At 45.7% G+C, this 14,876-nt stretch overlaps 1 protein-coding gene across 4 annotated transcripts in view; it reads right to left on the reverse strand.

The window, feature by feature from the left end:
* The window catches only part of LOC146035383 (semaphorin-3F-like), a 103,713-nt gene that overhangs the window by 75,057 nt on the left and 13,780 nt on the right, over window positions 1-14,876 (reverse strand). For 3 of the 4 annotated variants that reach the window (XM_083158794.1, XM_083158793.1, XM_083158795.1), the window contains exon 2: window positions 12,047-12,158. In XM_083158794.1, coding sequence (XP_083014920.1) covers window positions 12,047-12,146 — 100 coding nt within the window. In that variant the 5' untranslated portion in view covers window positions 12,147-12,158. Of the gene's footprint in view, window positions 1-12,046; window positions 12,159-12,243; window positions 12,379-14,876 lie in introns of those variants that run through there. The other variant, XM_083158792.1, reaches the window with a different exon arrangement.

Genomic DNA, 14,876 nt, shown 5'->3' on the forward strand with positions numbered 1-14,876 from the left:
GATTTTTCCTGTGAACACCTCCTCCATCTGTGGGAACCTCCCCCATCATTCGATGGTCGCCGACCATCGAATGCTGGACCGAGTGGTCAGGCAGCACCGAGTGATCCAGACCACTCGGGCATTTCTCTGTGCAAACGCAGGGATATGGGCAGGCAGCTGGCATCCGGCTATGTCATATGTCCGCCCCCCACACGTGTGTCACGGCCGGACTACCATACGTACGCCCAGCGTTTTCATGGGAACGCCCATGAAATGCAGGGTGTACGCATACGGTTATGGGCCCAAACAGCCCTTCACGCCCCTCTCCACCCAGTTAGGATTGTTCCGACCGATCATTTTCTGTACAGAATTCACGCCATATTCGTACTTGCGCCTCTGCACAAACACCAACCATCGGCCGTCCATCCACATTCGGAGCCATCCGACTCAACCAGAATAAGGCCCACGGTGCGGTCCACCCCAAACCTGTATGCAACTGAAAAGGTGATGTTACCTGGTGGGAAGGGAGTGTGGCCTCACAAGGCTGTGGCCAGAATTCCAGGACATGCTGGGCTGCACCGAGAGCCGGTTACTAAGTACCAGCTGGCATTTTGGTGTCACCCCTCTGAGGGGGACCTCCAGGTGCAGTCCACACCGCTGCATATACAGCACACAACACTCGTGAAAAATTAACCAAGAACATCATCAGATTTATCCACAAACGAACATGTGTAGAGGAGAGGAAAAGGCATGTACAGGCCACATTAGAGGAGGAAAAGCAAGGACATCCCAAATAGGGTAGGTACCACCCACATAACCCTCAGAGGCACTCATGTATTATATAGCTTCCCTTCTGGACTTGTAACTTGGTGGGACTGCTATGCTATTACTGGTGCCTGTCCTTGTGTTTCCCTATTTGCCTATAGATTGTAAGCTGTCTGTTTTACCCAGTCTGTTCTTAAGGCCCCATACATTAGGCCGACTTGTCCTAGGGACGTCGGACCCAATTCTCCTGCGAGACGCCCGGCAGCTCCCTGGGAAGCTCACATACAATGTGGCACTTGATGTGCCATTTTTTACATGTGATAAATCGCATTCGATTTATCACATATAAAATAAACCAGGGAGCTGCCGGGCGGTGAGGAGCAGGGGGAGGGGCAGGCACCGGTGGTGCCGGTGAGCAGCGGCGGTAGTGGGGGCTGGCAGCAGCGTCTCTGGGTTCCGTGGGGGATGCCTGTGACAGTGGGGCGGGCGACGGTGATAATCACCATGCTCTCACTGTGCAGCTTGCTGGCAGCAGCGTCTCTGGGTGCAGCGGGGGATGCCGGTGACAGTGGGGCGGGCAGCGGTGATAATCCTCATGCTGTCACTCGGTGGATATTACATCTTTAAAATAACGTCAAATGACTATCAGCCAATCAGAAGGCGGATAGTCATTTGACATGTTATTTTAAAGATGTAATGCCGCTGCCCGCCTGCTGCACAGTGAAAGCACGGTTATCACCACCGCCCCACTGTCACCGACATCCCCCGCTGCACCCAGAGACGCTGCACAGTGAGAGCACTGTGATTATCAGCGCCGCCCGCCCCACTGTCACCGGCATCCCCCGCTGGGCACTCATTCCCCCCCCCCCCCAGCCCACTGCAGGAGGTCTGACGTGTTCGTACCTGCTGAACGTCCGACCTCCTGATCCGGTCCGATGCGCACGGGACCGCGCATCAGATCGGATCAAATGTCAAACACATGCGATTTTGGGACGATGTCACGCGATTTATCGGCCCAAGTGCCGAAATCGCATGGAATCGCCCCAAAATCGCATAGTGTATGGGGGCCTTTACAGTGTTGTCATCAGTTGTAAAGCGCAACGGAATCTGCTGTGCTATATAAGAAACTGTAAATAAATAAATAGTACAATACTAACAATGAAAAAAGGTAATAAGAGGATAATCTATATGATAAAGTCAATTGCTGATAAGAAAAGTAGAGTCACATGTACGGGTGGGTTCATGCTCCGAGAAGGCCCTGTCCCAGGGAAGCTTTGCAAGCAATCACTTTGCTTCTGGGTATGAAACCAGTGAGCATGCCGCGTATGCATTTGGGTGTGCATCGTATTGTCGACCCGACTTTGGTCATTAGGTCGACACCGTTGGGTCGACAGGCAACTAGGTCGACAGGGTTCTAGGGTCGACATGGGTGAAGGTCAACAGGTGTCTAGGTCGACATGGGACAAGGTCGACATGCAGGGCCGCCGACAAGGGGGGTATGGGGGTACTTGAGACCCGGGCCCTGCCGCTCTGACAGAGGGTAGGGCCCGGGCAGCACCATCCCCAGCAGCAGGGTCACTCACCTCCACCGCGGCCCCTTCACTGTCCTTGGGCCCGCCACCCAGCTCCCAGTTCATTACGGTCCCAGCAGCCGCGGTGGCACATTGTGACTGTGCAGTGCACGCTCACATCTTTAAATATAATGTAATGACGTCACGCCGCAAGTTACAAACAAAGGGGCAGCACAGTCAGGAGACTTCCTGCTGCTGCTGCATCATAGAGAGGACGAGGAGCTGCCAGCCACCCCGTCCTAAGGTACGGCCCGATTGCTGCATTCATTAAAAGTGCCTGGAGGGGGGAAGGAATGGGGGCCGGGGGGGATGTGTGCCCACTGCCCACCAATGTGTATATTATTATATGCCTACTAATGTGTATATTTTTATTTATCCACTGCCCACGAGATGGAGTAAAGGTGCCCATACACATTACAATTATTGTATACAATATTGTATACAATATCGCATCTCATCCGATCTCGGTTTTGCGATGACATCAGATGAGATGAGATCTAGTACAAAAAGTATGTGCAGCACATACTTTTTGTACTAGATCTCATCTCATCTGATGTCATCGCAAAACCAAGATCGGATGAGATGCGATATTGTATACAATATTGTATACAATAATTGTAACGTGTATGGGCACCTTAAGAGAGGTAGAAAGTAGGAGGAGAAAAGGATTGGGACAGAGAGAGGGAGAGGGTGAGAGAGGGGAAGGGAGGGAGAAATAGAGGGAGAGAGAGAGAGAGAGAAAGAGAGAAGGGGAGAGAGAGAAAGAGAGAGATTGAGAGAAAGGGAGAGAAAGAGAAAGGGAGATAGAAAGAGAGGGAGATAGAAAGAGAGGGAGAGGAAGAGAGAGAGGGGGAGAAAGAGAGAGAGAAAGAAATAGAGGAAGAGAAAAGGGGAGAGAAAAAGAGAAAGAGGGATAGAGAGAGAGAGAGAGAGAGAGGAGGAAATAGACAAAAAGCCACAAAGCACCAGTAACAACCTCTAATAACCCCCCCACCACCTACAGCTAGATCTACTGGAAGTTTGTTCCTGGGAAACATTCAATAAAAAGACATATTAAAACGTAATGTCTGCAGATTCCATGTGCTCATGAAGTCACCTTTATCTGCATTGTAGTTGGTACAGTGGATGGGGTTTTTGTTCCACTCTTTTCTCACCCACTATAAGGCATTCTTTGTGTCTGCTATGTGGCCTCATTCCAGCTTCACAGTGCACAAGACAGGCTCACAAAGATGGGAAACAAATGGTAAAATGCACAATCTGAGTTCAGTTTTCCTAATCCATATATAAAACATTATAAACTCACTGTAAAGCAGTAGCAATGGAGTTATACATTCCTGTCCATTTTCCACACTTATGTCACAAATAAACATGCAATGATACAGGCTACCATAATGTTGCAGCTACAGAATCATTCAATTATTCCCTTAACCCTTACCGCTTTTTGCGAGCAGTGACAGTGAGCAGTGCAAGACTCGCGGCTAAATGCAGCAGGCTCCCTGCATTAGCCGCGAACGTCGCTGTTTGGGGAATCCTCACCGTCACCTGACAGCAAGGGTTCCCCCAGAACATTGAATAGAGTGAGCGGTTAGAGCAGGTGTTAAACGGCAAGGGTCTCTTGTTTTCGGCGTTCCCCGCCATTTAACTCCCTTGACAGCCGCATTGATACGGCCCTCTGAGTGCCAAGTGAAATTGTCAAGATTGGAGTGAAAATTGCCAAGTACCGGTAGTTTTATCATAATAACCTGTAATGATCCCTTATATAGGAAATATAATCTGTTTATACACAACAATTTTTATTTGAATCCATATACCAAATGTGAGCGACGCTGGCATTTTTAACAGATTTTTTGGTACTTGTTTCCTAGCACGGCCACAAATCTTGGCCATCGGGGGTAATTTTAGTGGCCTGCGACGCGACCGACGCGATGCCCCCGATTTTTCCATTGAAATGCATTGAAAACAGTGAAAAATCGGGTCGGTCACGTCGTAAACGCGTCCCTTCGCGGGCTTCACAGGTATCCGCGTCCCCTCGCCACGCTTCGGGCTCGGTGGCTCGCTGCGCTCGCCACACTATTCTATTCTCACTCCACGCCCTAGTGGATAGTGGGGGTATGAAAAGGTCGGAGGACGCGTACCGCTGCGCTCGCCACGCTTCGGGTTCACGTTGATCACGTGGTGGCGTCAAATACTTTTGGGGGGACATTTCAATGTTATGGGGTGTTTTTGGCCCATTTACCATTGTTCCTATGATAATTTGGGTAAATTGAGCCATTTAACATTGTTTCCTATGGGAAATCGTGGTCATCGCGGGTAAATTGAGGCATTTAACATTGTTCTCTATGGGGAAATCGCGGGCATCGCGTCTGGCCCATCGCACCCGATTTTTTTGCGCATGCGATGCCCGCGATGGCCCCGATTTTACCCCCGATGACCGCGATTATGATCGTTGTGGCCGTGCTAGGAAACAAGTACTGATTTTTTTGCACATCTCATACAGAGATGTTGGCACTCAAAGGGTTAAGACAACGTACAAAAATCCATCAAGATAGGAACTTGCCCGGCACATCGCCCTGGTCACAGCTAACTGAACAAGTCATTACGTTATGACACAATTTGCGTGCTTTAATTACGCAATAATGTGTAAGCCCATCTGTACTGTTAAATGTACTTCTGTTGAGCTGTTTACCCCTGGGTTCTGTGCTACGGAATGCTTATTGCTAAAATAATATAGTCTAGTGCCATGGTCATAAATGTTCATATTTATTTTAAATGTTTTGTTCTTGAATGAACGCTTCATTGCCTTGATGTTCTATTCCCCATTGGTTATATCAGTGGGGTTTTACTTTACCCTTAGCTGCAAAAGCAGTGGGATGTGAAACCCATTAGCTATTACCAATGAAACCACAAAATGATGGTTTGATCCAGCATCCCTGGGATGTTCTCTTCAGCTTTGCATGTTTCCAGAAGTTGGGAGCTGATTTGAAGGAAGTGATATATGTTTGTTTTTAATCCAAAGGGAGTATAACCTACACAGGGTCAGTTTACTGTGTGTATATTAATATTCCAGATTCTGTACTTTTCCTAGCTCCTATGATGGTTCTGCCAAGTTCACAACGTAGCTCAATCACAAAGCCACTATCTCTGCCTCTTTCCCATAATTCCTTATGGTGTGGTCAAATGTGGTGGTATGGCCAAGTCCACCCATCAACTAGTGGTTTTAAAGTTCACTGCGAAGAGGGGCATTCCTTCTAACGAAAGGCTGTCCTATGCACCCCAGACAATTTGGGCCTGGTTAACTGCATCTCATAGAAAAATCTGAGATGTTAAAAATTGTAGGAGGTGCCATCAAATGAAAACCTTGGAGTTTAACCTTCATCCACAAAAGGAACTATGGGTGAGATTTAATAGGATGAGATATTCAAAAAGTGAGAGATTTGGTGGGAAATCTCCATTTTTTTTAAAAGTGGCAATCATTTACACTTCCAAATCAAACCAAAAATGGTTTTGCAGTGTAAATGATTGCTGCTTTAAAAAACCTGGAGATTTCTTACCAAATCTCTCAGTTTCTGAATCTCTCATCCTATTAAACCTCACCCTATATGTCTAATCTCCAAAACAAAATCTCGTTACATTTTACAAGCAGAGACGGCCGCAAAAAGGCAACGACTCCGTTAGCAGCATTAATGCATCACAGTAACATTCTGGAACTCATTGCCGGTGGGGGTGGTCACAGCAGAATCGGCACGTCTATGGGCAGCTTTACTCAAGTCAGTAGTTACAAGTCAAATAGGTTGAACTCGATGGAATAACGTCTTTTTTCAACCTTTATTATTATGTTACTATGGGCAGGGCCGGATTAACAATGGGGCTGATGGAGCTACAGCTCCAGGCCCATTCTCCAAATAGGCCCATTCTGTAGCTGAGGGCCAGAGCTTTCCAACGAGCCCAGCCCCGTGTCGGTAGCCCCCCGGGAACCGGAGATACCGAAAGGCAAACCTGGAACGTTTTCCCCATAGGATAACATGGGACCAGCTAATTCCGACCTACACCCGGTTCCAACGGCTGCCAGTTCCCCCTCCGGCATCACAGAAGCTTGAGGTTGATCTCAGTCTAACCCAAATCGCTGGGCCTTCAATCTGATACCTGGTCCATATGGGTTCATTGGTTCTAGAGATATTGCGGGTTAACCAATTTTTTTTCATTTCTGAAATGTAATTTCATGGCTGTTCATGTTGTTTGAGGACAGATTTCTCTGGAACCAAATGTCCCATTTTTTACGGAACCAAAATCATTTGAAGCCTACATGTAAATCGGTCAGTTGGTTCTGAAGATGTAGCTGGTTGTTTGAAGGGGGGCGGGGGTTGTTTTCTCTCCCCCTCACACAAAAAAATGCAGGGACTAGGCTGGTGTAAAACGGTCCAGTCCGGGAATGTCCCTGCATGATCTTGGGGCCATATTCCCGGGTAAATCCCTGCATTTTCTGGTGTGAAAGGGGTATCATTTCAAATAGCCGGGACATGCAGCAGTGCTCTGAATACAGCCAGGCAGCCCCCTGCTCTCTGCCCAGCTGTCAATGGCTGTCATTTCTGCCCGGCGGCGGCTATCCCCCAGTTACCGCAAGCATGTATTCCCCCTTGGCAATGAGCATGTAATCCCACGTGGCAATGAGCATGGAACCCCTGGCAATAAGCATGGAACCCCTGGCAATGAACATTTTGGTAAGCAACACTTAAGTAGCATCATTTTTCATAGGCATTATGGTGTTTGGCATAATACGTAATGGAGAATATGGTGTTTGGCTTAACATGTAATGGGCATTATGGTGTAAATTTTTAATGCGCGCCTTCAGCGCGCAATGCCCCTATTTATGAAGCATATTGTGCATTATTGCTCAATCTGTTTGGTATAATAATGTGTATTTTGGCTCAATCCATGTGGCAAAATGTGTATTTTGCCTTAATCTGTGTGCCATAGTGTGAATTTTGGCTCAGTCAGTGTGAATTTTGGCTCATTCCATGTGGCACAATGTGTAAGAGGCAAGTACAGTATAAGGGGGTTACTATTGTGTTGCATGATTTGTATAAGGGGTATATGGTGTGGTAAATTTAGGTGACCACATAAAAGGTGCTGAAATGTTGTCTACCAAGTTTCGGCTTTCAGTATTTTTTTTATGACTGGAATGCTGCCTCACCCTGCAAGTATCTTAGGACATCGGCGTGATGCGGGTGCACCTTTGGAGGGCACCCGCCAATATATCTGCATTTTTCTTATGCCAGCCCCCTGCCTTTTCTAGGCATATATAATTAGTTGAAAGTATTTACACAAATAGACACACCCATGAGCAGACCACCCAACCAGAACACTGGTCACGCCCCCCACATTATTAGGTGCTGGCCACAACCCCTATTATTGTGCATAATAGGCCATTGATAATTTTCAGCTCCAGGCCCATTTAGACCTTAATCTGGCTCTGACTATGGGCCTTATTTTGGTTCATTCTTTCTGACAAAATTCTTCTTAGATGGAGAAAACCATGTGCACTGCAGGGGGGGCAGATGTAACATGTGCAGAGAGAATTAGATTTGGTTGAGTAATTTTGTTTCTGTGCAGGGAAAATACTGACTGCTTTATTTTTACACTGCAATATAGATCTCACTTTGAAGTAAAACCCCACCCAAATCTAATTCTCTCTGCACATGTTACATCTGCCCCACCTGCAGTGCACATGGTTTTGCCCATCTAAGAAGGATTTTGTCAGAAAGAATGAACCAAAATAAGGCCCTATGTTACACTGGTCACGAAAGAAGATGCATGTAAGTCGTATTATAGGAAATTTAGACCTTTAAACTATGTTATACTATGCCGCTTTCACATATCAAACCTGGGTCGGACCGAGGGTTTGGGACCCCGGTCTGTCCTGAGCCACACCTTTTCACACTACACCCGGGTTGTCCATTATACACACTGTGAAGCAGGCTTAACTCTTCTTTTAAGCTGGGTTGAATATCCAGGTTGCTCGACCTGGGTACTTTCACACTGCACCTGAATCCAGGTAATAACTGGGAAATAACCGGTTTATAGGTGCGATGTGAAAGAAGTCGTAAACCCCTTTCACAACGCAAATGCCGGGTCACACCCAGGATTCGGACACGGGTCCAGCCCGGGAGCGATCCAGCAATAAGCCAAGTTGCTGACATCACATGGGGGCAGGGCGGAGCGGAGGCGTGTCATCGGGAGGGGCGGGGAAGGAAGCAGTGCTTGGGGCTGATGCTGAATCCTCCCTATAGTGTAAACTTATGCCCTTCTGCTCAACAGGAGGTTTCTGTCCTCCCTGAGTTCGCCTTAGAATCAGAATCAGCTTTATTGGCCAGGTATATTTGCATATACTAGGAATTTGATTTGGATTGCTGTGCAACAGCCAGGTAGGTAACACTAAAGACAGTGACAATACAGATATACATGACACATACAGGTATACTGTACATGTACTCTGGGGAGGGTGGTGGACATGTACAGGGAGGACACGGGAACACATATTTTCGCTGAGCAGCACAGCCCTTAGGCAGCCATCAGCGGCACCACTGGTCGCTGCAACAACCAGGTAGGTAACACTACAAGCAGAGAAAATACAGTTATCACACCGGGAGCATACAGCCGCCAAGCTGTACAGCGCCTAGGCAGCCATCAGTGGCGCCACTGGTCACCGCAGCAGCCAGGTAGGTTACAATATAAGCAGAGACAGTACAGTTATAGATTACTGTGCATGTGTGAGACAGGGGAAACATGTGGGGCACATATAGCTGAGTGGCACAGATCCTAGGCAGCCATTAGCGGCGCCATCTTGATCATGCTGCTCGGACACCTGCGTTACTGTTTGACAGTCAAACTCCCCACGCGCTGCTCCAACCACCCCCCCCCCCTGATGATGCGATGCCCCGCAGCCGTCTGATATCAACAACTTGGCAGTAAGCCAAGGTCGCTGTGGGAGCTTTCAGAGCACAAATGCCGGGCCGCTCCCTGGAGGGACCTGTGTCTTGATCCTTGTTGCAACCCAGCATTTGCGGTCTGAAAGGGTATTACTTATACTCCATTTACAATGCACACCAACCCGGGTTCGACCTGGGTAAAACCCTTCTTTTAACCCGGGTCGGAATGCCGGGTTGCTGGACCCAGGTTTTTACGTTTGGCGCTCTCACATTGCACAGTGACCCGGGTCGACCCAGCAACAACCCAGATCAGACCCGGGTTATTTGTGCTGTGTAAAAGGGGTATAAGTAATACCCTTTCAGACCGCAAATGCTGGGTTGCAACAAGGACTGGTCCCTCCAGGGAGCTGCCCGGCATTTGTGGTCTGAAAGCTCCCACAGCGACCTGGCTTACAGGTTGTTGATATCAGACGGGTGCAGGGCATCGCATCATCGGGGGGGTCGGTTAGAGCAGCGCTTGGAGCTGACTATCTCCCAGGGCTGTTTTCTCCATAGTAGAACAGGACCGGGGTATGAAATTAAATACCGGGTTGATCGACCTCGGAAACAGCCCGCAGGTCAACTCGTGTTAACGAGTTGATTTGGCAGTCTGAAAGGGGTATAAGTGAATTCCAATGTTAACATTTATGGCTAGGTAAAGTAATTGGCACGCTACAAATACATACAACAATATCCTGTACATTTAGAAATATTGGACCAGACAGTAGGCCCACAAGAACAAAAATTTCTGCCAACTTTTACAACACAAATAAACACCCCAAAACTCTCCCTCGGACAAAAGCCGAAAACACCAGACATCAAAATAAGAGACCATGTAAACAAAATAGCTTTGCCCTGTCTCCTACAACAGTACACTGATGAAATGAATACCCAGTTGGTGTAAGACTACACAACAATGGTACTATGTCCCGCTGCATATTGTAGGGAGAAAACAGGAGGTTTACTCTTTAAGGGTTCACTTGCACCAAACAGTGCTGTTTATTTGCGGGCAGCTGCTGCAGCTGACAGTGCAGCGGGACCCAATCCGCACAAGTCTTATGAAAGAGATAAAACTGGAAGTGTTCTATTGTGTCCTGCTGAATAGAACTGGATGTGTTGTCGAGTCCTCCGACACTGAGCTGCAGCTGCTGCCTTCACATAAACTGCATGGTATAGTTCAAGGAGTCAGGTAACGGCGAGGGCTTTGGAGGAGGGGTTGTAGTAAAGAGACAGCCCCTTTAAATAAACCTTCTAAATTTAAAATGGTAAATGTATAGTATTGGGAAATAAGCAGTTGTGTATTAGAAAATGTGCCTGCTTTGATATACACATGGACAGAAAAATGATGGGAAGCATGACTTCCCAGTTCTATAATGACCCTTTAATCATAAGGAAAAGTTGTAGTAGCATGTGTGACCTGAAAGGGTTGCAGCGGTCTACAATGGAGGTAGAATTGCAGAGAGATAACTACTGTCAAGTACAGCGGGGACGCTCTGCTTAAATTCCCCATAAACCTGACTTACTCACATACATGCCTTCTCTCCAAAATACATATACGGGCTGTGAGCTCATCCTCTTCACACATAGATATGCCCTGACACACAGGATTTATACACAGACACACAGAGGGTGTCCCCGGGCCCTGAATTCTGTGGAGACGCGCACAGCTTCACATCCAGTGACGCGAGGGATAAAAGCCCAGCTGTCACACACAGAAAGAGGGGCTCAGTGCTCCCTATTAATAGGTCCCCACGTCTATGGTGAGGTAACACAGTATTTTTGGGATGCGCTTGTCAAGAACAAAGTACATCAAAATCCCGACAACAGCCCTCTCTACTGTTGACCCTTTCTTTGTTCTGCTTGGGATCCACAATAGACACAGAGAATCGCACAACTGCAGACCTGTCACTTCTACCAACTGATTGCGGAGGAACAGATTGGAATCTTCAGATCCTACCGAAATATTTAAAAAAAAAAAAAAAAAAAAGCCAGCCGGCCTTGTATTCTTTAATTTACCGTATTAGAGAATTTGCTGTCGCTTGTAACATGAGTGTGTGTGCACAACTTGTTGCCAAGAGCTGTGAAGATGGCATGGCTTTAGAATTTAGCCCCTGCTTTACAGCCAAAAAAGCTGAACAAAATGGTGACAATGAGGGTGTGTTTTTATTGCACAAACTTGTTTATGGAAGGATAGGTGTTAAACAGCCCTCTTTGTTCACAAGCCCTTAATAATGTCAATATCACAAGTCTGCCAATATTTCCCCACCAGAAATTCCTTCGGTAGGAAACCTAAGGAAACAATTCCTCACCCTCTTGTGACCTTTCGAGGTTAGAGGTCAAATACACACAATAACACAAAGGTAATCTCTTCCCCTGTAATGACCCTGTGGTAGCAAAGGTCCCCAGCATTTTATCACATGTAATAAGGAGGATTGTGAAACGGGACCTGTCAGCTGCCTTTAGGGCTTCTGACATAATGCTTTCTGGAAACTGGTCTAGAACCACATGTCGTACAGTTCAGGGTATCATTTTTCGGACTAATTTGTTAAAAAGTCATTATCTTTCCCCGAGGTGACACCAAAGGGAGCTGCCAATCGGGCAGGTGCTTGGGATTTAAACATGAAAGGCTTAGTCCGAGAAAAGTTTACACAACAAGAGCATCCGTTGCTACGGATTAAAGCGCACTTGTCTACGCGGCACCCTGTGTATTAAATAAATCTCCGTAAGTTGATAAAGTTTTCATTTGGGTAATTGTCTGCAGCTTACCTTTGTACGACAGGTAGACGCGGGCCGGTCGGGATGTCCATGTACGCACAGGAAGACTTAGAAGCAGTAGAACCAGACAAGGCAGTATAGTTATCAGCATGTTGTCACTACCCTAGACACAGTGAGAGACAAGAGGAGACAATGATCAGTCCGACGCATCAGTACTATCCATTATTAACGCTCAGTGCTTTACTTACTGAGCTACAGGATGGATCAACTTTCAAAGCATCAAATAAAAAAAAAAAAGGACAAAAATAGAGAGAGATACAGTCTACGGCGCACAGCAGGAAAGACATTTGTAGATCACTACTTCCATATAATACAGAGTTGTATTTGCTGAATACAGTTCTTATCTAATCGTCATCTTCATGTCAATACAGGGATGTGTTGCTGGGAAATTTCCATTGTCTAATCTTGGTAAAAAGGAAAATGATGTGGATATTAGTCAAACTGATTAAAATAAGCATCCCAGAAGCAAGGACAAAATAGACAATGAAAAGGAAATCATTAAAGTCCTTTTGTTTTGTTTGGATTGGCTCAGGAAATGATAAGAGATTTTAGTGACACCAAAAAAATAACGTCAGGTAACATAGACACCATTAAATGTTCTAGAACATTTTCATTTCACAATGAGATTATGAATTAGCCTATAGCTATCAATTATTTATTTTATTCTTTTTAACTAAAGACATTATCATAATTACCAACTTTGATGCTTTATTCTGACTCCAGACAGCAATTGCAATTATTCATTTTAAATAAATGTTTTTTTGCTGATCAGTCAGTATTCATATGACGTTTTAACCCCCCCCCCCCCCTCATGATTAATGCCCAATATCAGACAAGTTAAGCTGAAGAAAACACATAGAAACCTCCTTTTTTTTGGAACGAATAAACCTCAATTTCTGCTTCCAAATTTACACTTATAGAGCATTAATGTGTACCAATAAATATTAAAGATGGGCCTGGCAGCTGGCAACTTCATTCATGATAACTAGCAAGTATACTTTAATGCCATGCTTGCACCTGCATACAGCTATTGGGGCTTCTGGTCATCTATATATTAACCCTTTGAGTGTCAATGTTGCTGTGAGGGATCCTCAAAATATCTTCCAAAAAATGCCAGCGTCACTCACGGAGACTGTTTTTTTTTTTGGGGTGCCATATTTAACTAAACTTTAATTCATTGACTCGGCTGTATTTGTACTTTTTTTATACTAAAAGAGCAGTCACTGTGAGTGGCACTGGCATTTTTACCGGATATTTTGAGGACCTCTCACAGCATCGTTGACAACGCAATAAGGCTTGCTTGGCAATTTTCACACCTATTTTGACCAATTCCCTCGGCACTCAAAGGGTTAAGTCTTCTGATGTGCAATACATGACTTTTACTGTTCTAATAGAAAAAAAGGACCTCATTTATAGATATGGCCTCTTTGGCCATATTAAAACACTGGGGGTTATGAATAAAAGGATCTTCATATAGCGTGTTTTGTGCGGTCATAGTGAAAATAGGAGGCTGGAATTATTCTATATCAAAGTAGTGTTCAACGAACAATGATTGGAACGTGACGTGGGCATAGCATTTCAGGGTCAAACTGAGATGCAAATGCACTTTGTATAAAAACAATTGTACCTTTGGGTCCACAGCTTTCAAGGGATTTGTGTGTAAGGAAAGGAGCGTGAGAATATGCTGCGGTTAAAAGGAAGTCCTTTATAACAGGGTGTCCTCCAGGAGGAAACACAAGAGAGTCAGAATATATTTTTAGTATTAGTTGAGGTTTGGTATAGGAAATAACTTTTTTTGGGAGAAGGCTGGCGACGCACGATTTAGACTTTCCTATGGTAACAGGATGGTCCCTGGATGCTGGAATTGGGACGTGCGCATGTAAACTGCCTGGATTGCGACACATACTATGATATACAGTCATGCCTGAGTAGTGATCTTTCTGGACTGACACGCCACAGTTGGACTTCTACCATTGCTTAAAGAAAAATCACACCTTTGTGCGAAGGTCTTCCCTATGTAACATGCATGCTAATTCCTAGCTTATGCCGTACCCATTAAACTATATCATTGAATATATATACACAGACACAAAAACTACAAACTGACAATTTGTGTTGTGGTTGCAATCGCTCTAGTTTTTTTTTTTTACTACCCCTTTATTTTATATTATGTAATATCAACATCCATCCAAGAAGTAAGTAACAGCAGTATCCAGCGGGCTGTGGTTGATCAGGATGGAATTCTAGAATGTTACAATATACAGCCTCAAGACTGTGTGTGTATGATAGAAGAGGAGGATACTAGATTAATACTAATGGGAAAAGGGCTGTAGTATTACTGAATGCGACATCCTTACCGATATTGGGTAACGCAGACATCAGCCCCAGCTAAATAAAGCTTGCTCTGCAGATACAGAAGATGTTTAACCCCCCCCCCAAATATCAATTTGATTCTGGATGAAGAGTACATTTGGGGTCAGATACTTAAAAGCTTCCCCCCATAATGTACCATTATTTAAAAAAGAGGGTTAAGTCTAATTACTCGGTTTTGGCAGAGATGATTACAGGGTTTAGAACTGAAGGATGCCAATCTGTCATTTTGGCTTCTTTCGTATGTATGTACAACACAGCAACTAGCACCTCTCAAACCAGGGACACCTCGTACCAGGCACTAGATACGGAGCAGCTCTGTTTTCCCAATCCTGTCCAACTTACAAAGGAGGTTAGATGGGAGGGTGAGCGAGGGAGAACGTGCGGGAAGGCAGGAACAAAAAAGTGAAAGAGAATGGGGAAGGGAGAAGAGAGAAAGTGAGAGCTCGAC

This window comes from Crinia signifera, chromosome 9, assembly GCF_055691185.1.
Source record: "Crinia signifera chromosome 9, ASM5569118v1, whole genome shotgun sequence".
Taxonomy (NCBI): domain Eukaryota; kingdom Metazoa; phylum Chordata; class Amphibia; order Anura; family Myobatrachidae; genus Crinia; species Crinia signifera.